Source organism: Sabethes cyaneus, chromosome 2 (assembly GCF_943734655.1).
Source record: "Sabethes cyaneus chromosome 2, idSabCyanKW18_F2, whole genome shotgun sequence".
Lineage (NCBI taxonomy): Eukaryota > Metazoa > Arthropoda > Insecta > Diptera > Culicidae > Sabethes > Sabethes cyaneus.
In genome coordinates, this window is record NC_071354.1 from 90,206,664 (window position 1) to 90,233,331 (window position 26,668).

The 26,668-nt window shown below is 38.8% G+C and overlaps 1 protein-coding gene across 3 annotated transcripts in view; it reads right to left on the minus strand.

Moving 5' to 3' along the window:
• Window positions 1-1,333: 1,333 nt before the first annotated feature.
• Window positions 1,334-26,668, minus strand: part of LOC128738829 (homeobox protein extradenticle) — a 69,883-nt gene continuing 44,548 nt past the window's right edge. For 2 of the 3 annotated variants that reach the window (XM_053834246.1, XM_053834244.1), the window contains exons 3-7: window positions 15,671-15,817; window positions 15,429-15,609; window positions 15,240-15,350; window positions 4,388-4,535; window positions 1,334-4,320 (exon numbers count right to left, since the gene is read on the minus strand). In XM_053834246.1, the coding sequence (XP_053690221.1) occupies window positions 4,033-4,320; window positions 4,388-4,535; window positions 15,240-15,350; window positions 15,429-15,609; window positions 15,671-15,817 (875 nt within the window). In that variant the 3' untranslated portion in view covers window positions 1,334-4,032. The remainder of the gene's footprint in view (window positions 4,321-4,387; window positions 4,536-15,239; window positions 15,351-15,428; window positions 15,610-15,670; window positions 15,818-26,668) is intronic. The other variant, XM_053834245.1, reaches the window with a different exon arrangement.

The following is a 26,668-nucleotide window of genomic DNA, read 5'->3' on the forward strand; positions in this document are numbered from 1 at the left end:
AGATTATCTACTTCTGTTCTGACAGTCAAGCCGCTATAAAAGCCCTTTGTGCGGCTAATTCTAAATCTAAAACAGTCATCGCCTGCCACACCCAATTAGAAGAACTAAGCATTCTAAGTGCCGTTCATCTGGTTTGGGTTCCTGGCCATTCTGGTATAACCGGAAATGAATGGGCTGATGAACTAGCAAGATCTGGAGCAGAAAAGTCGGTTTTCGGACCGGAACCTGCTTTACCAATTGCGGCATGTTGGATAAAACAAAAGATTCGATCTTGGTTTTCATCTGAACATGTACGTTATTGGGAAAATCTTGAAACTTGTCGTCAAACGAAAAGTTTCATTGTTAAGCCTTGTGAGAAGGTTGCGAAATTTCTTTTGCAACACTCAAAGGTAAATTGCAGTATTCTTGTCAGATCACTGACTGGTCACTGCAGACTAAATTATCATATGGCTACGATTCAGCGAGCTGAATCGTTTCATTGTAATTTATGTGAATCCGACTACGGTACACCATATCACGTAATTTGCAACTGTCCTGCAGTAGCACAATTGCGTCATAGGATCTTTGGATCCTACGTCTTAAATGAATCGGATTTTGGGAAACTAAAATTACGAGACATTTTGATGTTCCTTACCGAAAGCGGTATTGAGCTATAAGCTCTTATTTATCATGAGTATACCCCCAGGGGGTGTACTTTTGATAAGTTAACTACCAAGGATTGCAGTATCCCCTCGGGGGTACAAAAAATCTCTCGGTATATATATGTTTGTGTTTGTCCAAATTCCTCATCCACCCCTTCCTATTCCTCCTGTTGTCCTTCCCGTCCTCATCAGGTAAATGATGACACGGGCAAAATGGACAAGGCACAAATCTTCCACATGATTGTGAGGAACGTGCTGCTCGAGCCAAAGATGCTGATACCTGAAAGATTTGTATAACGCGGTGGGTGGTGCTGTTCGCCCATCGCGCTATCTCAGCTGTCCATTAATCAGTCAAATTGATTTTTGGTAGATGGCTAGGTTATACCACATGCTAACAATGTACCAAAAATCAACTTTATTGGTTAATGGACAGCTGAGATATCGCGATGGGCCTACAGCACCACCCACCACGTTATACAAATCTTTACGCCGCGTTATACAAATCTTTACTGTATAGGTGTTTGGTGCAGAGGGATTACGTCTCTTCTTTTACGGCTTTTCTCTATTCTGCGCAGAAGCAGAAAAATTGCAGAAAAGCACTTCTATTTTATACCATCCTTAAATGAATCACCCTAATGAGCAAAGAAATGTCATCTGCAATGCAAAATAAACACCTATTCATTACGGTTTTTATCTTATTTTTCTTTATATTACTTCATATCTTTACTAAGATTAATTGTTAATTTACTGCTTCCACTTCGACCTCTTCACTCACATTTGTTATTTTTTGTATCTTTTTCTCAGTTATTATAATTAAGTACACATAAAATTTAAATGTAATAGATTTAATAGATTTTTAAATCGTTTTCGTATACATACTTTCGTTTTTTCATGTTCATAGTTATTCTCAAGAACGGTTTCCTCATAGTTTATTTCCTCGTTAAATCTAGACGTCAGTGTTGAAAAAAAAACAAAATTATATTCAATTAAATGCATACACAATGCTGATTGCGTTTTGGGTTCAATTTAAAGAATACAGTGATAGTTGAGAAAAGTTCGCGTGCGGTGTGCTCTAGGGTCTCACGGACTACTGATATGAAGGACTGTAAAGGAACAGAACATTGCAAATGATAACCGAACAACCGAAGAAATTAAAGTTGTTACAAATGAAGATTGCTTTTATCGGGAATGGGTATCGCTAATGACAAGCTTTAGATAACGAAACCAATGACAAACATGAACTGTTGTAGTTGTTGTACGTATGTGTCATTTGCCGGCTGAAATTCGATTTTTACCTGAGTGCTTCATTCCAGGGAGTGTTCTTCTGTAGCTTTCTTCATTCCATCCGAGCAAATCGGAACTGAAAACCGGATCGGAGAACGTCATCCTCTTCGCGTTAGTTTCTTAACAATAAAAGCCACTAGATATTACTTGTATTTTTTGCTCTTGATTTAGTCCGAAACATAAATTTTCTATTAAAATGATTGGAAAATAGTTTTAGTTTGTCCACAAGTCATATTTTTTTAAATAGTATATTTTCAAACTTTTTTGTTCATTATTTATAATAGTTTATTATTATATCGTATACAAATGATTTGTTCGCTTAATTTTTTGTTTCATCAACTCGCATTCTCTAAAACGTGTCACACGGTGACCTGGGACTCAACCCGAGTGTACCGGAGTAGCTCCCATAGCGCCCAGGTCGGTGGCTTTGCTACCAGGTTTTCGTTTTTCAGCTTCGTTACTTTTTTTTCATACTTTGCTTGCACATATTGTCATTTTGTTGTTGTTTGTTCTCTGCTTGTGTGTGTATGAGCGTATTCCGTTGGATAAACACTGCTACTCTGGTATATTTTGCATAATAAAACGCACACATGCACCCATATTCTTGCTTCCATTAATAAATGACAAGGTTGCTAGGTCAATTCTGCTTTAAATTTTAAGTACAAATCCTTTCTGGCGGGGGTATAGCTAAATTTTGGTATAGCGAATCGTATATCTGGGTTCCGAACTTTTTTTTCTGAATGGTTTCCAAAATTTTAAAACCTTGAAAATTGTATACTTTGTGTTTGTGTTGCTTCAATGTGAGTTGGAGAGTACGTTTTTTTGTGTATGTATGTGTTCGTGTGTTTGCTTACAGCGTTTTACTTGTTTGCTTTATATATGGAAGAAATTAAACTGCTCCAAACGCGTCTACTCTAAAAATAGCGTTGTTGTTTGTTTTCCTCCAATTATTGCTAGAACAGGGGAAATAATTTCTCGCATAACTTTCTGCTTTCACTAACTTGCGTTATTTTAGTTTACGTATATAATTTGAGTGCGGCTTGCTCATTCATTGTGTCCTACGGCGAATGAGCTTGGTTTGCCACCTCCATGGCAACCATGAGTGTGGTGGATGTCGTTTACATGGAGTCATCAGCCAGAAACTGACCTGAATTGTGTAATTTAATGGCCTATTGTAATAGTATCGCTTGATTCCTAATGCCTAATGGTATACACAATAGTTGTTGTTTCTTTAAATTATTTTCTATCGGTAGAATTGAAGTATCCTTTGCTTTGTTCTTAACTTTCTTAGCTGTGTTAGTGGATCTACGTAGGTCAATTAGGAGAATCTGGTTAACACATAGGTTGTTTTTTAAATGGTAAAAATGTATAATGCCTTGTCCCTCTCGTAGGGATAAACCAGTTGAGGTAACAAATCTGTGAAAAAACCCAAATATCATTTAAAGCAGACGGGATTAATTAGTTCCAGTATTATTTTACACTTCGACTGAATAAACAAATCGCTGTTCTTGGCATCTGGGCGGATGTTTGCAAAGAAGAAAATGCACTCGTAACGTAAAAAACTAATATGTAGAACGTATTGCAGCGATGATTTACGTAAAATTCTACTAATGTATAGGATCGAATAAACTAAGGCAGATCACTTGCTTGCTATAAGGAAAATTGTACGTTCATATCAACGGACAAACCAGGGACAGCATTACCGAGTCTGTTTGCACCGTCGTGTAAAAGATCAAACAAGTGACATTTTTTATTGTTTTAGTTGTAAACACTAATTCTATTTCTATGCGAGATGTTTGCACTCGTTTGTAACTGATGTGTTCTACTAAAACTTATTTAGCAGTACTATAAATAATGCTTCGATTTAAAACTAAATCATTCTACGATGTACTGAACGAGAAATTAAGTGTGCTTAAGCGGAACATACTTTTCCTCGGTGCTATCCTGATCCTATGCGCTTCTTCGTCTCTGTTCCTCAATTAAATTAGAATATAAAATTATTTCTAACTTTGTTTTTCAGATTTCCTACACTTGCCTACTACGTTATGCCGAGTGCCGCAGCGACCGTGCACTCCCTAGGGTCCACTGGAGTTTAGTACTCCGCATCTCAAGGACTTAAATCCTGATGGCCACCCATCGGATCGTATCCCATACTACCGTCGTACGCCTGCTGCTGGTCGTATCCGCCGGAACCGAGGGAATATCCCATCGAATCCTGGGCGGGGGCAGGGGACATCATCGGGGTGGCAGCACCACTAGGTGGGCCACCCATGGAATAGGGCGACGCACCGGCAGCCTTTTTCGCTGCATACAGGTTCGCTTCTTCCTGGGCTTTGCCGATGTTTTTCTTGTAGCGAATGCGCTTGTTGCCGAACCAATTCGATACTTGGGAAACCTGCAAATAGTCGACGAAATCGATTAGCACGTCTACAGAGTGGATAAGCCGCTCGAAAAATACTCACAGTTATGCCACATTTTCTGGCAAGCTCTTCCTTAGCTTCTTCCGAAGGGTACGGATTGCTAAGGTGGCTGTAGAAGTACTCGTTTAGAATTTCAGAAGCCTGTTTGCTGAAATTGCGTCTCTTTCGCCGGGCGTCCAGGAAGCGGGATCTGCAAGTAGGTGGTTAATAATGCTGCTGTTAACAACTTCAAGTTCAGAGATTATATTTTGTACCATTTCTATATTGGCGAGGAGCCGGTAATTACTAGTAACAGATGATAATCTGGCGAGATCAGAATGCTTTTAATAATGCAACAAACTAATGAGGTTTATCAGCGCGGAGTCATCAATTTGTTGTACATTAGTTTCGAGAAAATAACGAATTGTAAATAATGTTTATCAGGTAATCGGACGATTTATTGCTGTATTCACATTTGTAAATAAGCTATTGAATCACAAATTGTTTTTCTTTTTTCTAATGCCTGAGCGAAACACAGTGTGATTCAGCATTACGGTCAGTGTTTGTTGTCTCTGTTTATAACAAGGTAGTTTGATTCACGGTGAACCATGGGCGAAACAACACGTGAAGCGATAAATTAGGTAAGGGACGGTCATTGCAGCAACGCTTACTAAGTTTGCTAACGTTCCTGTTATTACCACTAATTACTACTTACTAACGTTTCTGTTTATCCAAGCTGAGGGATACGCGGATCGAACCAAGTTATAATGGGAACCATGGCTAGAAATGGGGTTACAGGTTGGCTGAGACTGCGTGAATGCGTACGCTTTCTACATTCAACTTGCGCTTCAAAAGCGGTCAATTAACTGTTTTGCCTTTCTACTAGGGTTACGAACCCTCTTCGTCATACGTAAACACGATCCAGACTTTTTTTGCGAGTTTTATAAGAATCAATCCACAAATACTCAAGTTTTTTACACCAGATAAATCTGACACATCTTGCATGTGCATGTATACCCATTCAGCTTGAAAAAATATTTCAGAACTTACATTTCTAAGTGGAACAATTTTTCATGCTCCAGCGGGAGTTCGAAAATTCACTTCGTCATAAACAAGATTTATTTGTTTTATCATGGACAGACAGCAATTATCGACAAAAATCTTTGCACGTATTTTATGAGCCGTGTCCAAGAGCTACCTCACTACCATAAAAAGAGTGGAAATAGTTTGAATCGCAGCTCAACATTTCAAGTAGTTATTCTTCGTCATAGTCAAGCATCTCTTCGTCATACTCAAAACTGGTAGAAAAAACAAGAGGACTTCTATTTTTTGAACAAATATTGAAAAATAGTAATTTTCTAACATAATCATTTCCTCGATAGCGAAGAGACAATCCATAAATATCAATACCAGGTCTGTTTGACTGTAATTCTCATCGAAATTGGTTATAATGCTGGTTTCTTGTCGATATGTCTGGAAAGTAGACGAAGACCCGCCGTAGACAAACCCATCCAGCACCCTATATAAATATATAGTACTAGCTGACCCGACAAACTTCGTATTGCCACAAATTAAACATCATGAGTCTCGGATGATCTTTGTCGCAATCTCGAGTTTTGCAAGTTTCTGAGGAGTTCAACCTAAGATGATTCGTTTTGGCATTTACGTAACTATGAAAGCATCCCAGGGAACCAATAAGCATCACCAATGCTATTCAAATGCAAGCCAATGAATAAGCATTTGAGTCGCCTAAAATATAACTTAAGGGGACATGAACGACTAAACATTTTGAAAAAATCATTATTTTTTTATTTCAGATTTTGATTCTGCAATCTTTTCCGCTTATTTTGATACTAAATTTGTAATGATCCGACCACGGGAAGTGATCGAAAAACGATCATACACATTTCGGCGGAATAAAATGCCGCTCCTGAAAACCATGATTTTTAATCTTAATGTACCTTTTTCTCAGAAACTACACAACGTATTGGAACAAACTTTTTTTTGTTTTGTTGGAAGTAGCTTGGCAAAGACTTTTATAACTTTTCAGTTTCGTAAACAAAACACAGCTTGAGAAAAACGAAAAAGAAGAAAAATAGATGCCTAAAAAATAAAATTTTGTTTTCTTTTTCTTCTTCTTCACCCGCATTGCGTTCATATTGACGCCATTTTTTATTTCTCTTTTTGTCTCTCGGCCGACTTTTTCCATGCACATGTAGTAGTGGTTGTTTTTTTTTGTAGTATTGAATCGTACGATAGCGCAGTTGCTTTTCGTTAGTGGGATTTTTCCAGTCTGTGGTTAGTCATCCACTGTTCCAAACTTGATCGAAACGAAAATCTTCTATACCTATAAAGAAGGATTTCTGTCTGTCTGTCTGTCTGTCTGTCTGTCTGTCTGTCTGTCTGTCTGTCTGTCTGTCTGTCTGTCTGTCTGTCTGTATTTTGTTCCTTATAGAATCGAAAACTACTGAACCAATCGGCGTGAAAATTTGCATGTAGAGGTTTTTGGGGCCAGGGAAGGTTTTAGTGATGGTTAGAGACCCCTCCCCCCACTAAGAGGGGGGGCTCCCATACAAATGAAACACAAATTTCTGCATAACTCGAGAACTAATCAAGCAAATAGAACCAAATTTGGCATGTGGGTGTTTTCGGTGACAAGAATTTATTCTAGGGTAATTTGAGACCCCTCCCCTCTTTATAAGGGGAATTATAACTCCTCTCCCCTTTAAGAGGGGGGGCTTCCATACAAATTTCCTCATAACTCGAGAACTAATCAAGCAAATGGAACCAAATTTGGCATGTGTGTGTTTTTGGAGACCAAAATTTTTTCTATGATGAATTGGGACCCCTCCCCACTTTAGGAGGGGGGGCTCCTATACAAGCGAAATACAAATTTCCTCATAACTCGAGAACTAATCAAGCAAATGGAACCAAATTTGGCATGTGAAGGTTTTCGAAGGCAAGAATATTTTCTATGATGAATTGGGACCCCTCCCTACTTTAGGAGGGGGGGCTCATATACAAGCGAAATACAAATTTCCTCATAACTCGAGAACTAATCAAGCAAATGGAACCAAATTTGGCATGTGAAGGTTTTCGAAGGCAAGAATATTTTCTATGATGAATTAGGCCCCTCCCCACTTTAAGAGGGGGGGCTCCTGTACAAATGAAATACAAATTTCCTCATAACTCGAGAACTAAACAAGCAAATGGAACCAAATTTGGCATGTGTGTGTTTTTGGAGACCAAAATTTTTTCTATGACGAATTGGGACCCCTCCCCACTTTAGGAGGGGGGGCTCCTATACAAACGAAATACAAATTTCCTCATAACTCGAGAACTAATCAAGCAAAGAGAACCAAATTTGGCATGTGTGTGTTTTTGGAGACCAAAATTTTTTCTATGACGAATTGGGACCCCTCCCTACTTTAGGAGGGAGCGAAATACAAATTTCCTCATAACTCGAGAACTAATCAAGCAAATGGAACCAAATTTGGCATGTGAAGGTTTTCGAAGACAAGAATATTTTTTATGATGAATTGGGACACCTCCCCACTTTAGGAGGGGGAAGCTCCTATATAAGCTAAATATAAATTTCCTCATAACTCGAGAACTAATCAAGCAAATGGAACAAACTTTGGCATGTAGGTGTTTTTGGAGGCAAGATTTTTTTCTATGATGAATTAGGACCTCTCCTCACTTTAGTAGGGGGGGCTCCTATACAAATGAAATACAAATTTCCTCATAACTCGAGAACTAATCAAGCAAATAGAACCAAATTTGGCATGTGGAGGTTTTTGGAGGCAAAAACATTTTTTATGGTGAATTAGGACCCTTCCACACTTTAACAGAGGGGGCTTCTACACCAATGAAATACAAATCTATACCTATAAAGAAGGATTTCTGTCTGTCTGTCTGTCTGTCTGTCTGTCTGTCTGTCTGTCCTGTGTTCCTTATAGAATCAAAAACTACTGAACCAATCGGCGTGAAAATTTGCATGTAGAGGTTTTTGGGGCCAGGAAAGGTTTTAGTGATGGTTAGAGACCCCTCCCCCCACTAAGAGGGGGGGCTCCCATACAAATGAAACACAAATTTCTGCATAACTCGAGAACTATTGCTTGATTAGAACCAAATTTGGCATGTGGGTGTTTTCGGTGACAAGAATTTATTCTAGGGTAATTTGAGACCCCTCCCCTCTTTATAAGGGGAATTATAACTCCTCTCCCCTTTAAGAGGGGGGGTTTCCATACAAATTTCCTCATAACTCGAGAACTAATCAAGCAAATGGAACCAAATTTGGCATGTGAAAGTTTTCGAGGGCAAGAAAATTTTCTATGTTGAATTAGGACCCCTCCTCACTTTAAGAGGGGGGGCTCCTGTACAAATGAAATACCAATTTCCTCATAACTCGAGAACTAATCAAGCAAATGGAACCAAATTTGGCATGTGTGTGTTTTTGGAGACAAAATTTTTTTCTATGATGAATTGGGACCCCTCCCCACTTTATGTGGGGGGGCTCCTATACAAACGAAATACAAATTTCCTTATAACTCGAGAGCTAATCCAGCAAATGGAACCAAATTTGGCATGTAGGTGTTTTTGGAGGCAAGAATTTTTTCTATGATGAATAAGAACCTCTCCCCACTGTAGGAGGGGGGGCTCCTATACAAATGAAATACAAATTTCCTCATAACTCGAGAACTAATCAAGCAAATAGAACCAAATTTGGCATGTGGGTGTTTTCGGTGACAAGAATTTATTCTATGGTAAATTGAGACCCCTCCCTCTTTATAAGGGGAATTGTAACTCCTCTCCCCTTTAAGAGGGGGGGGCTTCCATACAAATTTCCTCATAATTCGAGAACTAATCAAGCAAATGGAACCATATTTGGCATGTGGGTGTTTTTGGAGGCAACCATTTTTCCCATTATGAATTAGGACTTCTTACCTTTTTAGGAGGGGGGGGGCTCCCATTCAAACGAAATGCAAATTTGCTCATAACTTTAGAACTAATCAAGCAAATGGAACCAAATTTGGCATGTGAGAGTTTTAGATGGCAGAATTTTTTTTCTGTGGTGTATTACGACCCCTTTCCCTTTTAAGAGGGTGGGCTCCCATACAAATGAAATACAAATTTCCTTATAATTTGAGTACTAATCAAGCAAATGGAACCAAATTTAGCATGTAGGAGATTTTTCAGTCTTGAATTTATTTTATGATAGTTAGAGACCGACCTCTCACCCCTGTGGTAGGGAGATATGGACTCTCATACAAATAAAACAGAAATTTTTGCGAAACTCAAAAACTAATCCAACTCGAGAAATTCGAGACTCTTCCATAAAACATTAATCAATAACAAGACCACAAAAACTATCTATAGTAACACTAGATCATTCAGGACGAGCCGGTCGCGAGTGTTGCCGGTGACCCGCCGTCGGAAGCGCCGCCCACTGGGGGGCTTGCAAAACTCGAGATAGTGACAAAGATCATCCGAGATTCATGATTTATGTACAACACAGGTTAATTTGTGGCAATACGAAGTTTGTCGGGTCAGCTAGTGTAAAAATAAAATCAGATCGCATTCGTTCTTCTGTACAATCAGAGATATGACTGCGCGAATTGCTGGTTGTATTATGCATAGCGTTCGTGTTCCACCACTAAACGGTCGGGGTGAACCAGAATGCGCGGCGGTGTAATTGCGGTAGAAAAAGGATCGGTTGAAGCCAATTATAACCGGAGTATAATTCGCCTTAATTCTACATTCCAATTGGGCCCGTTCTATTCAGAAACCATATTCCGAATCCCGATCGACGTGTGTTCGACAATGCTTTGCATGACAATGCATTCCGCGTTACCAGTAGCATTTAATAGAACTTTATTCAGCTGTTATACAGCAAACTTGCAAGACTGGACTCATAAAATCTGTGCTGGAGTTTTTAAGTATTCTTTGATCTTTTTGTTCCATTGATGTAGGTTTTAATAGATCATATTGTCGTGTCCAAGCGTAAGGGACAGTTTTCGATATGAACAAATTTATACATGAATTTTATTTTTCGTTTATAATGTTGTTTTTCTTCACATTAAAGAGAAAATAGATGCAATAAAATCGGTATTTATTGAGTTTTATCTGGAAAACCAAAAATGACCGAGCACACAGGACTCCTCCTTATCCATATTGGCGCAAAATACGCCCAAATGTCCATCCAAGCTCTCGTCTGCTCGTCTCAAAAATATTTATAATATTGTTCGCCGACCCTATTCGACCGACATGCGTCTGACAACCGATTAAAATCATCAAAATTGATCTACATACAAAAAAATTATATGAATTAAATTATGATTCGAAAATACGATTATGGTCTGTTTGTTCTATCATGTTCAATACAATAGAGCAACTAGTGAAACTACCAAAAGAAATAATTACGCTATAACAACCATAACGCTTAATTGTTTCACTTCTAGATGCAAATTAGCTTAATTATATCAACTTTGCTTTCCCAGATTCAATTACCTAACATCGTTCATGTGTCGCCAGAATGTAACCAAACTCACAAGCCCTTATAAGGCATGCTAATAGAGTTTTTTGTATCTTCTTGGTTTAGTCTTTTTCAGTTTTATTTCAAAGATTTTACCGATATAAATCTTATGTAATTGGACTAAAAATGTTCGGTAGTACTTCTAAAAAATGTATTAAGATGGGAAGTTTTATTCTAAAACAATTTATTTGCCCCGGGTGCTCTGAAGTGCCGCCTTCATTTCAACCCATATATTTAATGCCGTTTGTCAAATTATACAACTACACCGAGAAAACTTTTCGTATAGTTTCCATGTGTCCCGCACATATATTTTTGCAATGTGCCCAGTGAATAAACCTTATGTGTCAAACAGTTATCATTTATGTGTTTTAACAGTTATCATTAAAATTTGTACATACTATTCATACACATATAATTTCTATGTGTAGGTACTTCTGGGCGGATTGTGTTTATATGTGGCACATGATAATCCTATGGATTTTCTTAACGAAATTTCCCATTAGGGGCCATCCAGATACCACGTGGACAGAAAAATACCAATTTTCAATCCCCCCGTCCCCCTCCGTGGACAAGTGTGGACATTTGCTCAACCTCCACCCCCCTCCCCTGTTTGACCATGTGGACATTTTTACATTTTGATAATTTTGTTTTCAACTTTATTTATTCAATATTTATTGAAAAAGCTTACGAGAAGGGAAGCTTCAGTCTAAAGGCCTATTTTATTCTATTTTTAGTCGTTGCGGAAATTTGAGTTTTTCCATGGTTTTTCCGTCAATTTTCCATCTTTGTCTAACCAGAGCACCTCTGGCTTAGCCGTCTACTTCAACACAACACAAGATCTTTCCGACACGATGTGATTCGTAAAATTTTCTAATGGCGAATCCTTTTAGAAATACGTTGCCATGGATGCCTTTTTGTGGTGAGCTGCATTTGATTTTGAGACCAAATGCAATCCACATTTGGTGCAAGCGGTGCAATGTTCGTGGATTCATCCAGGCTAGGCAGTCAACATCTACGTGTACTAAGGCAGGCTTAATCTTTTCAACTAGATTTATGCCAGATATGTGCTCTAGTAATGCTCGGTTCATGTGTTTAGGTCAACATATGTCTCAGAAGATGAAATTTTATTTAAGCTCAAAAACAATCACTGATCAATGGTCAATGTTTTTAATTTCTATTTTTTGTAGGAAAACAAACTTGTCCACGTGGACATTTTCCATACCCCCTCATCCCCTTCCGTGGACAAGCGTGGACATTTTTATTTCCCTCACCCCCTCTAAGCTGTCTACGTGGTATATGGATGGCCCCTTAGCAGAGGTTGGAAAACTCGCAAAATGAATAGATACGCCGATCATCGGCAAACGGTTTTTATCATGATAAAACAACTACGCGAGTGGTTCAATTCGCCTATAACAATGAGCAACATACACTCACGCTTCATAGCATCGCTGAATATACGAATATCGTGAGCAACGCAAAAGTGCGAGTTACTGCTTTCTGCTGCTTGTAAAGCCACTAACACTACTTTAAACTATTCCCTTTTCTTGGTAATATTATTTTAAATACTTTCCGGCGTCCCCGGGCATTCTATATCCGATAAATCGAACACACTCAATGTTCAATATTCAATTTTTGAACGAATTCTGATGTTCACATTGAGGTTCTGTTCGTGATAAAATTCAAAGCTGATGCGTACATTATCGGCGAGGCAGGCGAATAGTGTATGTTCATGAGGGATGTTCATCGATTCAAATGATCACTTTTTCGCGAATTCTCCAACCACTGCCCCTTAGTTATGTGCAGATTATTTTGAGTGCAGTTTTCATGTGTAATTTATTAATACACTAATAATGTTTACTGTCAAAAAACATGTACTTTTACGAACGCCTGGGACCAAAATATCGTTTATAGAAAGGTGCGTCCAACTTACAACGCAAATTGAAAACGTCACCCAAATTAAAAGTTCAATTGTGGTGTTTGGAAAGCCAATTATAATTAAACTATAATTTTAATGTAGGGGAATGTCGTCGTGGTTGGGCCACGTTTTGGCATTCGCCCATAACTTCCGTTTCAAAAAGAATTTCGGTAATCTATACACATCGATGGAAAGGTTTAAGAATAAGGTACATTTCTGGAAAATCTTGAACTGATTGCTTGAAAAATAATAAAGTTATAGGCATTTCCGTGAAGACAAAAAATGTTGTCATAGTTGGGCCATGTTGTACAGGTTAGGCCACCGGTGAAAAACCAAGATATACGTATTGAAATTCTATGTAGAGACATGAAAACAATGAATTTCGTGAACAACGGCTCATATAAGTACAAATACTCTATTTTTAATTACATTTTTGCTAAATTTTAGCGATTTTGTAAAATCAATATTATTATATACCGCCTTTTCCGAAGTGAACTATTACAATGAAAAAAAACGACAACAATATAGGTTTTTCACCTAGTAATTTTGCTTTATTACATCTCGTAACAAGTGACTGATGTTTTCTAGCGAATATTGGCTTTCGCGCTAAAAATTATGGTGGCCCAACCATGACTAAACAAGTGGCCCTACCTTTACAAAAAGCGCTTTTGTCGTATTTTGCCTTACCCTACCCAAACATCTTACTGAAACGGGACTTTTATATAGTCTTCGTATAGAGCACGACACACTTAATATGTTTTCAATATTCATCTCGATAATTGCATTTCATGAATCATTTCTTGAAGAAAAGGTCACTGCGCCTGAAAAACTTTTTTTGTACGATTCAATCACTAAATTCAGTACGCGTGTTTTGAATACACGATTGAAACTCACAATATTGTGAAAAGTTAGCGGTCACAGCTAGAAGTATATAGATATGTACATAGATATCTCGAGTTACTAAGACTGAAAAAATCGTGGTGGCCCGACCATAACAGTGGCCCGACCGTCACGACACTACCCTATGCATTGGAGCTGCATCTTTCATTTCTAGAAAAGTTCAGGTTGAAGCGATTTATGGGCTCCGTTCTCACTTACCCCGTATTTCCACATGCCCCTGGGTACCTTAAACCTTTCTACGGCATCTAAATTATCCGATATAATTGTGACTGTGAGTGATGTAAACTGCCACCAAACTATGAATTACATTTCTTAACAATGAAGATAGCAACAAATAAAAGCGGCTTGCCGAGTTGCTTTAGAAATGATAACAGAGCGACCTTAGTAACAATACTACATCATTAAACTACAGTGTGAAGAGTATTGGGTCCATATTGCTGCCTTGTGGTCTACCCGATTTCTTTTAGAATGAGGAAAGGTAGGAATTAACATATACGCGTAGTGTTTGCCGCATAAGTAGGATATGAATTACTTAAAATAAGGTTAGGTCAATTGAGGAGAAGAAGAAGCAGATCCGTTAATGAAAAATGTACGGATTTTGTTTCATAAATTCATACTAATAAACACAAAAAAAGAATTACCGGACTGGTATTTGTTTTATATATACTCTATAAGAGACTTATTCCGGCTCTAAAAAAAAACAGACCCTTGACAGGACGTCATGCAACGTAGCACATTTGCTCTTTTGTTGTTCTTTATCTTATTTATTGCTGGAATTTCGCTGCAAGTTAGTGTACGCTGATGATCTGAAGCTATTCGCTGGGAATGGAAATAAAAATCATGAAGTCTGATTTGGCAATTCAGACTTTATAAATGAATTATGTAGATCCCATTTCAGTCGTTGCGTAAAGATTTGTACCTGACGTTGCCGGGTGGTTTCGTTATCGCTACTGACTAATCAATGCCACTTTTGTCAAATATTCAAATAACCTTGATTTGATTTAAAATTTGCTTCAGCATTGAATTTATTTCAATTTATTTAAATTTTGCCTTGAGCAATCTGGCTCTACAAGGAAAATTTTCCAAATGTTGATGAAGATATGCCTTCAGAGTGTGTTGACCGAAATGTTTAAAAGTGAAGTTCTGAGTTGAATTTGTTAAGAGGTTGCATATACCTAGATAGAGTTGGGCATTGTTAGAAAAATTATCTAAGCTTTGAGTCGAAGGTTTGCGGAATTCCATTAAATTTTGTATACTTGCATAGTGGATGTTTTTACGACCGAAAAAAACATTTCGAACTTCTTGAACCAACTATCACAGAACAAAAAATTTTGGATATTTTTTTATTTTGTGCCTAAGTTATGACAGAATAGCTCACGGCCAGTCATATGCCGTCGTTAATCACTGATGTAAGGTAATTGTATTGTATTGTATTGCATTTTGCATAACAGATTAATATGGTCAATGAACGGCCATTTAGAGAAACGGCTCCAAAACTACAGTTTGCCCGGAGAACGGAGCTTTTGGCACAATATAGGAAAGTCGAGTAAACATATCATACTTACCGTAGTATCATGACGGCTTCGCAAGTGGACTGCTTGAGCTGCATCTGAATGGAGCTGAATTTCCGGTGAATAATTTGTACCATTCGTTCAATCTCCTTCGGTGTGATAGGTCTGTCGGAGAGAAACACAACATTCGTATCTCATTCAATTGTATAATGTCTCATTTGAAACGGTATCATTGACACCCACCTGGTGCGACTTTGCTCGCGCAGCAGATTCATAACGTGTGTGGTGAACTCGCTGCAGGCTTGTTCGTACTTTTCCAGCTCTTGGTGGTAGATCTGACGGATTTGGGCCAGCTTGGCTCGGTAGTCTGAGTGTTCGATGGCGTTGTCCTGACCCCCGGTTAGGTCCGATTGCGAAAGGAAATCTGCGGGATTTACAGAAGGGAAAATATGGTTAAATAAATAACGTGCTTTTAGCCAACTTACCGTTGGCCGCACCCGAAGCTGCGGCCGCCGCACCTGCACCACCGCCTTTCTCCGGACCAGCAACTCCTTCAGCGATCAGCATGTTGTCCAGACGCATCAGCTGCGGATCTGGTGGTTCCTCTTCCTGGGTATTCCTCAGCGACAGAACTACAATACAGAGGAAACGTGGGAGAATCGAAGTGAATACGTGCTCACGCTCGTTAACGGATATTGTTATGACTATGTTTAAATATCAATTCTTTCGGTCCATCAACACTTGTTGCTTTCACTTGATTTTGGTTCGCATATCTTCCCGTCGCCTCTGCCAATTGGCTAGCTGGATTTGGGATAAGGGAAAATGCCATTCCAATATCATAGCACATAATAACGCTGATGGTATTACCATACACCCATATACCTACCTACCAACACTGCTTTCAGAGAAAAATGGAAACAGACCGCATCTTTTATGCGGCCAACCTTAACGGTGAATCAAGTCTCGCAGCGGGCTGACGGAGATAGGAGGGAAAAAAGACACTAAACCGCGGATTCGAAACACATATGGAACAGATTTTATACGTTTTATTATGCTTAATAAAACAAATAGTTATGGCACAATGTTGCGACCAGAAGGATACGAGACGTGCTCAGGTGGGTACGCGAAATGCGGATGGACTACGGACGGAAGTACCTTAATTAATACAGTTCTCATCGAAGTCTTTCGCAATAGAATAGTTTATTGGCTGGGAAAAAAGTTGAACGGTAATTTTAGGATATGCTATCTCCGGAGAATCCAGCAAAATTATTTCTTCCTATGGTAATTCATATTGAGTTACTTACGCTAGTGTGTGTCTATTATCATTTGAAACATTATCGCACCGCTGCACTGGCTGACCTGGTGTAGGATAGCAGATAAAGGCAAAGGATAAACATTTCGTTTGGAGCTTTTCTAGATTACTTATTGCGCCAATGTAAGCTAATATTGACAGACAAATAAGCATCGGTTTTATGATCATGAATACAGGCTTTTCGGAAACCGATTATTAGTGATAAACACAGTCTCGAAACTGATGCAATAAAATTCTAATAATCGTCGTAGAAACGCAGCTCCGTTTTCCACTGGCCGACGCGACGTAGAGAGCCAGCCGACATCTGTCGATGCGGTATGCAGTGAGCTGGGAGGGGGGGAAGGGGGTGTACGGGCGGGAAGTTTGCGTGTTCGCCAACACGATTGGGGCGTGTGTTTGTTTTCATTGGGGGCTGACGATAAAGATAGCATCCCATGGGCCCCGCCCGGTTGGAGCACTGAGCAGGACGCTATGGTGCGAAGGGCTGTTAATAATTGCTCACACCGAAAGAATATCTCTCTAGCGGTATCGTGAGTGGCTTTCCATCTCCTGCCACTACTAGGCCGGCCAAAACTCGAGCCGTCCGTAACTGCAGGTGCCGGCAGCCGGCCGGCTGCTTGCTGTCGTCTTGTTTTATATTTTTACGATTATTTTACGAGCGCTGATACCGCTGTGATTTCGCATGCTACCACATTTTTATTACTCTATTATTTGATTTGATTATTGTTTTCATCTTTTTCCTTCATAATTCGGCTACTTTTCAACACTTTTTTCGAGGGGCTGGGCAGGTTTTGATTTCTTTTTATTATTGTTATTACTATATCAACGATAAAGTCGATGAGTTTTATTGAACCTTTTACACGGGTTCAGTTGAGTGGCAGCTCAATAAAATATAAACTGGGCCCGACTGGAGATGACTTTGCTCGTCCGTGGTCGTGCCCTGACCAGGCGTTGGTTTTGTTTTGGGTGGATGCAATAAACATGGAGATAATTTCTTTTAAAGTGGTACCATAATAGGATGCGTAGGCAGTTCTCCGCTCGCGTCTTATAACGCGGCTAAGTGCGATGCTGTCTCGAGTGATAATGGGACCTTAATCGACCCGTGTCCATTTAAGATTCAATAAACATAGACATTGGAAATTACGTTTCCGTTGTTTGACAGCACCGGCCCGACGGTACAAATTAGTTGTACATTCAAATCATAATATTTTTTCTTCCATAATCGGTTTGGCCAATGCAAATGATAAGCCTGTAGCTGAAAAGTCAAAGTCAGCTTTTGATACCAAGCGGCACGATTACGATTAGGAAACGGAATATTAATTTCACTTTGATTAGGTGACTTCTGGTTTTAGTATTAAATTTACATTCTAATATATGTATCATGTTGCGTTATTTTCCACAAAGAATCGATTTTCTGTCAAATTTTATTCGATTCAACATTGATAGCAGATTTTTTGTTTTGAAGTGGAGGGGAAGTTGATTTTATTGTTATCACTTAGCACGAAGTTTAATCGCGGCGTGCCCACTTAATAAATAAATATTTGAGTCACCATTTCGTGACTGCAAGACTTCGATAAAGTAGTCTCGTGATTTTTTTTGCAAACCATGTCTACGTAAGCGAATTTAATGCCTGAAAATAGACAAAAACCATTCCAAATGTGTATGCAATTGTTGACAATGTGGAAAAATTTCCCTCTCCACTTTCGTATTTTTTTCAACATGTCTGCTCTTTTACGAAATGTTAAACCGAAAAATGTTACACATTCATTCATTGCTTTTGTCGGAGCATTGCCGTTCCACCACAATATGCTACTGATGCTAACGAAAAATGTCACCGCTTTCTGCTGGAGCAGATAATGAATGGTAGAAGTTTGTGGCGTTAAAAGTTTAAAATACACAGGCATAGTTTGGCAGCACCAGCTGTGCGGTGAGATTCGGTGGGATTATCACTGACAAGAGCCAGTGCGAAGTCGGAATCATATATGCGATGGAAGAAGCCCCATGCCGTTTCCATAAAACCATCGTCATATTTCGATCGTTCCGTATAATTACTGTGCGGTACGAGAGGTTAAGTCAGATGAATCTGTATGCTCAGCTATGGAGCGAAAGCTGCCGATGTAGTGCATTTAAAGTTACTTTCAACGGCAGATAGACGAGTTCAAGAATAATGTAATAAATTTTGTGCAGATTACAGATATGTTTCCCGTATAAAATTAGAATTTCTTTAAAGAAAGGAAGCTTATTCGGCAGGCAGCCTAAATAATTGGCAACTGTACACGACATAGTACAAGAAAAATATTGAAGTTTTTGCAATTATCAACAAATGAAGCTTCTTGTCTGGTCAAGTTATAGGTGAGGTACTGGCTCGAGGTGCGTAATAAACCCTCTGGTCCATGGGAACTATCTGATTCTAGGAACAATGTTGGTGATGCAAAGTAGTAAAGAAAAGAACATTGGATGCTGGACGGTATGCCATTGCTTACTTTCCCATTATAGGGACGAAAAACCAGCCCCAGAACCAACTGTGATGCGAATTACGTTCAAACTATTAGTTGGCATCAATATTTATGGATTATATGCGTCTATAACATGAAAATTTGTTTGACTAAAAATATAAGTTTCGAATTATGTTATTTGTCTAATCTCTCTGTATACAGGATAGTATTCGAAAAAATAGTTAGCCCTGCATGAAGGCTAATTTAGAATGCATTCAGTGCATACAGTTTCACCCCTGGTAGTATTCTTTTAACTGTCAGTCCATGGACATGACTACTGAACTGCTGACAGTGTCTGTCTTTCTCAGTTTTCTACACTTCAAATCACTTCATTCATGAATTGCAGTGCTAAAAATGAATTCTAAAACGAAAGTATAGGCATGCGAAAATCGGAATCTTTATGGACAGCCAGGCTGCACTACTGGCTCTCAAATTTACTGAATGTGCATCCAAATTAGTTTGGGAGTGCAGTACTACCTTAAGGGAGCCCTTGTGCCAGAACAAAGTTTCATTATTCTGGGTGCCTGGATACTGCGGAATCGAGGGCAAAGAGCTAGCGAGACAAGGATCTGCTCATTAGTTCATTGGTCTCGAACCGTTTCTGGGCACCTCCGCTGTCAAAAGCGAATTAAACTGAACTGGGAAAAGCTAGAAATAGTTAGAAATCCAGTTGGTATCAAGGGCAGGGCTGTAGCCAAGCTAAACAGTTTATCTACCCAGACCCTGCAGTAGTTAAAAAACTACTTACCTTAACGCGCAGGGAACTGCGCACAATCACGGGACTTCTCACCGGACATTGTCCCACTCTTTACCGTTTAAAGAGAATTGGCAAGGTCTTAACCTACATTTTCCGCTTTTGCAATTTAGTACTAGAAAGTTCAACGCACTTGCTCTGCACCTGTGGAGCTTTTGAGTCTTTCAGGTACAGTTTCTTCGGAAGCTACCTATTAACTCTACCATGCAGAGTATGGAAACTCCATCCCAAGAAGGTTATTGGTTTTATTAACCCTTTGTATACGGGGTCAAGTCGGACCCCAGGCCACTTTGAGAAACTATAATTTTTTTATTTTTCAATGAATTAATCTACTTCTATCGTGACTAGATCTGTCTACCGGAGATCTTTTATTATAGAAGTTATTTGATCAAAAAATTTCGAAAACATACGCTTTGCGACAGTTTTATTGAAAAACTTAAGTTGTCTGTACATTGGGGTCAATTTGACCCTAAAATTCAAACTGCTATACAGGCTTGCCATTTTCTCACTCATTGTGCAAAAACTACAACTTTTTTCATTCAACACAATGAGCAGAACTGCTGCCACAAATGAGAAATACATCCTCGCAATGAGAAACAGGCCACAAATAAAGAGAAATATAAACAAAATTTAGATTCTCATTGTGCGAAAAATGAGAAACTTTCAAAATCGCTCGTACTGCAGCAAGCAACGGCACGGGAATTACATTGTTGCCATATCTATCATCCACCATCGTCATAATGCAACATGTTTTGCACTGTTGCCGCTGCGAGAAGTCTGAACAGTTTTTTTTTGTGCCAGATCACGGGCAGCCAAAAAGTGTATTAACACTTTGTTGCTCAGTTTATTCCTCAATGAGAAGAACAATGAGCAGGTTGCTGAGCAATCGCGATCAGTAAAAAAGAGAAAAGTTCAAACAAAACGGAGCAACAGTCGCGATGACTGAGTAAAATGTGAATTTTCTCTTCTCTTTTTTTATTCTGAGGAGAAATCATCCCTGCTGCTATATCTCAGCGAAAACTTGACGGATTTCCGAATTTTTAGATGTTTCAGAAAGGTATTTTAATGGACTAAATGATTAAATTGTGCATGGCGACTTGGCAGGGCGGACCTTTTATTAGGGAGGGGTTTTTGTAAAGAAAAGTCGGAAAAATCGGATTTTTTCAGATTTGTGACGTTTATATATCACGAAATCCTTACCACCTAGAGCGATGGTTCGTTCTACAAAAATATACGCGTACACGAGATCTTCAAAGTTACTTGTGGCATTTTACAGGATTTGCTCGCCGGTGGCGTTAATGCCAGAATAATCAACTTTTTTGTCTTAAATTTATGAATTTTTTTCGTGTAAATCGAAAAATTGGATAGATAGACAAAATTTGCAGTAATCATGGTCTTGTGATAGATAAAACCCATGGCTAATAGTATGGTTCAGAATTTGATCGCCAGGTGACATTGCTGCTCCATTTGTTTTTATTTTTTATCGCAGCTTAGAATACTGATTAGATATAAGATTTTTTGTCTACGACATAATTGTTCAAATAGTCGAGACCACTCTATTCTGAAAATTTTGGTACAAAATTCAGTCGCCAGGTGACGCTGGCGTTGTATTCATTTTCTTCCGGTACTATGTTTAATTTTTGCGGATCGTTTTAGCATGCATCCTGGCTGAATCGGTACATTACATGGCTGTATTGCGAATAAGTTTTATTTTGCGAATTAATATCGCAGACGACGACCTCTTGTCGAAACAATATGTTCATACACAATAAATTAAAACAAAAAGCACACTAGCACACTAGCGGTGATTAAAAACTGTGCTAAAATGTCTGTCATAGAATGAGCTGACCAATCTTGCCGAAGACAAGAAACTTACGTGTCATCTACTTGTTCAACTGCGACCAATATTTATAAAATGGTACACGTACACCACCTAATGGATGAATTCTGAACCGTTCACCAAGGTTTTACCTACAATCAGACTATGTTTACTTCGTATCTTGTCTATATAATCAACTTTAAGCGAGAACAAGAACGGTTTACACTAGTAGAACCCAAAAAATTTGCGATCAAAAGAGATCGATTTTTCCAGATAAACGTCATCTAGCATATCATCCTGTAAAATGCCACAAGTAACTTTGAAGATCTCGTGTTCGCGTATATTTTTGCAGAAGGAACTATCACTCTAGGTGGTAAAGATTTCGTGATATAAACGTCACAAATCTGAAAAAATCCGATTTTTCCGACTTTTCTTTACAAAAACCCCTCCCTAATAAAAGGTCCGCCCTGCCAAGTCGCCATGCACAATTTTATCATTTAGTCCATTAAACTACGTTTCTAAAACATTTGAAAATTCGGAAATATGTCTATTTTTCGCTAAGATATAGTAGTTTGAATTTTGGGGTCAAATTGACACTGCTGGCGCTGCTTGGGGAGACTCCCATCGTACATCTAGCGAAAGTTAGCAGGCTACGGCGGGTCGGACACATCGTAAGGATGCCGGACGGCAGTGCGACGAAAATAGTCCTCTTCAACAACCCCACCGGCACCAGGAACAGGGGGGGCCAACGTGCACGGTGGCTCGACCAGGTCGAAAGCGATTTGCGATTTCTGAGACGACTAGGAAATTGGCGACGAGTGGCCCAAGACCGAGTTGAATGGAAACGGGTGCTATGCCCCTACCTAGCGCATCCACGTGGCCATACCCGGTAATGCTCTGTAGCCGAGCTAGGAGGTGCGATGCCGGATGGTTCCCGGCTGCCTGATCTCAAAACCTTTGGGCAGACGGCCTTGCTCATAGGTAAGCCTAATATAAGTTATTTTAATTTTTTTTTCGTTTTAGTTTATGAAGCACCCCCTGCTATATAGTGAAAACTTTGGACAAAAAACTTTTGCAGTTTTAATACTGCATCCATGTGTAGAAAAATCAGAAGAAAAAATTAAATTAATTATTGGAAGCACTTATGGAAACTCAAATGACGCAACACTATTCCATTCGTAGGACTGCTGGTGAGATTGTTCTATTTTTGCCCATATATACAACATTTCATCTTAACATCATATTATAAATAGTATTATTATTGAAATCATATATGTGGAAGGTTGGATGATGGAGTGGATTGCCAACCTGAATCCTTAAGGTCTGAAGCAAATATGGCAGTTCTCAATTCTCACAAACAAATCATCACGTGGGTTAAAGTTGGTACAGCGAAATTGATTATTACATGGAAGGATCCTAATGCTGGAAGGCGACTCTTATATCCCCGGAATGCGCACAAGTACCTCTGCTTGCGGGTCTGCCCAATCCCTTTTGGCCCTTCTGTAACAGCATTAGTGTGAAATTCATTTGATAATCAAATTTGGATCTACTGTAATTTTACCTACATACACTGGCAAGTCCTTGAAGGGATGGTGGCTTTACCCTACTACTACTACTACTACTACTACTGTGTTAGTCATATATCAGTCACTTTAACTACTTTATAACATCTGTACTGCTGTAATTACTATATATCCCAGTGTAGAGCCATTGCCAGCGTTTATCGGGCATGTTTTTATAACTTTGCTAGTAGGCGATCTTTACCGGCGCCCCTCGTCGAAATAAAATTCTAGCCACGGTACTGTTCCAAATTATTAACATATAGGGTAGAACACGAATTTTCGGAATAGGACAAAATACTGTTTTTCAGTTACTAACTATGCAGCTATAAAGCTGCACTTCGATTAAGCGAGGTAGGTTCCAAAGGTTTTATTTTTAGTAGGTATATTGTTTCTCTCTCTACAGGTTGTAGGCGTACCGTAGTATGACAAAAATGGCGATCTAAACGTGAGTAATTTCAGGTTAAGGCTGCGGTCAGTACTACTGTTTTACAACAGTAACAAACTTCTATCTACAATGTAAGTCCAGCACAAGTCTTCTGAACAGAACTATAATTTTAATTCATTCAATTAAATTAATCTTTCCATCTTTTAACAAATCGACGTTAGTTTTCGTCCACTCTTTATAATAGGCCGTATGAATGAAAAACTTTGCTTTACTTCTCTCATAAGATTTACACAGGAAAAGCAAGCAACTTATTTTCTCATACGGCCTAATATGAACAAAGAGGGTTGATATTTTCAACCAAGGGGCCGACAAGTTATTTTTCAATCATGTGACTGAAAATTTTTCTAAAAGAAAAAAGAACTGGCGAACTAACACTTCAACTACAGACCACGACAGTTACAGAGGTTACAAACTAACGCTGATAGGCTCATAAATAATGTGAATTCACCATTTAGATTCAAATATATAGTTGATTAGTCGCCTCTGTAGTTCATAGTCGCTGTATAAAGGGCGTAAGCTGGTTTATAGATCGTTGATTGTACAAAGTAGCCAATATATCGGCAATACCTATGATAAATTATTACTACACTACAATTTTTTCCTCAACATGCTAGAATTTTTACCGCCCAGTTAGCTTCGAGGTACGATGCTGGTCTAACAAGCCAGTCGTCGTACGTACGAATCTCGGCTAGACGGTGCTGCTAAATAGAGTCAGTAGGACTGTTGCACTAGCCCCGTAGCTGTCCTGTACTCTACCAGCCGGCTGTGAAGTCTGTCGATAAAGAAGGGTCAAGTTTTAGAGAGACATTTAAGCCCAAGGCTTTGCTTTGCTAGAAATGCTCTTAGCCCCTTTGACTTTGACGGTAAGGCTGCACGACCATTCGCGGAATTTCGTGCTTATCTAAATTGAACGAAATCAAATGGAATTTAGTTCGACTTTCATAAGTACATTATTTCGTCTTATTAAGCGCTGTTTAATAGTTCGTTTGAAATCAAGATTAATTTTCACCAAGTAAACGATTTTTTCCTGGCCCTAATTTTTGATGGCAGTGTAGAAGTTTATGTGTTTTTTCCTGACGATAAGAAGTAAGATTGTGTATCACAACATTATTAATATTGGTTTTAAGTTTTAAATTGCATGTTTTTAAATCCGCCATTGAGAGTGGGGACTTGTATATGACAGCTTCTACTTCTTCGATTTAACTGTAGCATTTTACTATATATCTGGTAAGCGAGCTGTTGTATGTTACAGAAAAGAAATAGGCTTGCTGTAAGCAATATCGGGAAATATCTAATTTGAAATCTCACTCCCGATTTATTTGTTTCGGTCCGATGCGTAAATGCGCTCTACCAAAAAATTTCTAGAAAAATTGGTATCTCGAAAACAAAAGTGGTCAAATTCAAGTACCTAGTCACACCGTGTACAATTGTTTCATCTATGTTTGGAAAGTTGAGAAATCGGGGAGAAATGAGTCCGAATTAGATTTAAACTTAATTTTTCAAAATAAGACAAAAATTAATTTACTTTTTATCAAGCGCCCGTCTTTTTGTAGGTACATTGACAATGATCAAACTAAAAAACAATTCAAATTAACAGTTTTCTTTACCGGAGTCGAAGTGTATAGAAGATATCCCGATCGATTAGTGCTAAAATGTTGTAGTTTGCTGTTAAAATGCAATAATATCTTAGCAATATCAACATAGATTGAATACGCGGTATGTTATTTATTATTTTTGTTTCAAAAGGAAATTTCAATAGACTGTATCTACGAAGTTATACATGATGTAAACTATGCAAAATAATAAGTATCAAATTGATATTAATTAAGATCCTTTAATGAGGTTTTTTAATTGATTGGTACGTGACCTTACTGTTGCACGAACTTTCGGATTCCCCACATTATCGAAATTAGTTTATTCTTGTTAAATTGCCAATGGATACCAATTATAGATAAGCCTCAGATGCGATACTTTAAGCACGTGTTTTAGTCGGACGAAAATTGCACTTCATGAACCGTACTGTCTACGCAGAATTACCAACGAATATAACTGAAAAAATATACCCCAAAACATCAACATTAAAGCCCATGGGGATCGAACGACACAATGCAATGCCTAGATGTGATATCAATGAATGGATGAAAATAAGGGAGAATCCTGCCAGTTATTTTCGCTGTGCTATCGTCGTACACACAGGAGGCATCGGGCTCAAGCTGTGACACTGACAGCCGACTGGCGACACACGCAACGGAGTGCTTTTTGCGTTCGCTGGGAAATGTACCTGTACCCTCGCGTTATTGCTTTTCCTCCCAAAATCTTATTATCACGATATCAGCAGTAGCAGTCTGAGCAAAGAACCCTGAGCTGCAAAATAAATATGTACGGTAATGGCACCTGTTATGATATAGTGTATCGAATATTCTGAGATTTCATTTACCGGTTTACAAACGCACATCTATTGCAAAATATAAATTTATCATACATTGTTTCCAAACAAAATACTCTTTTATAGAAGTGCATGATTACATTGTATATTGCCGAATAGTGTTTCTATACAGCCACAACCCTCTGCCTGAGAAAAAATGGTCGAAACACAAGAAGGATCAAGTCGAAAAACGATTCGCTCGACTGATAGTGGAGTGGCACAGTGTAGCCGCAAATTCAAAGCCTTCAGTGTTTCATTGGCAAACAGGGATAATGGTATTTGGGTGGATGAATGTTGAAAGCTCAAATGGTGTGGTTACAGTTGACGTAGAATTTTTGGAATTTATCAAGAAATTCAAATTGCGAGTTGAAATTTTTTGTTGTTCGCTACGATTGTTGAATAACAAAAATTATATTTTGATCCTAGCGACCACCCTAGTCGGCAAGTTTGGGTTTGTTTTTCCAATTCGCGCGTTCGGATTGGCAGGCACGCACATACCCGGCGGAAAGGAAAGAAAAAGGCAAAGGACGGAGTGGGGAGGCAGCAACTTCACCGGCCGGATGTGTTTTCAGAGTACGAATCGAGATCTGAGCCGGGTTTTGCTGACGCTGCTCTGCTGATGGGGAAAATGGCACCAGTCTAGTTTAGAGCTAGGTCAACCCCGACAATGA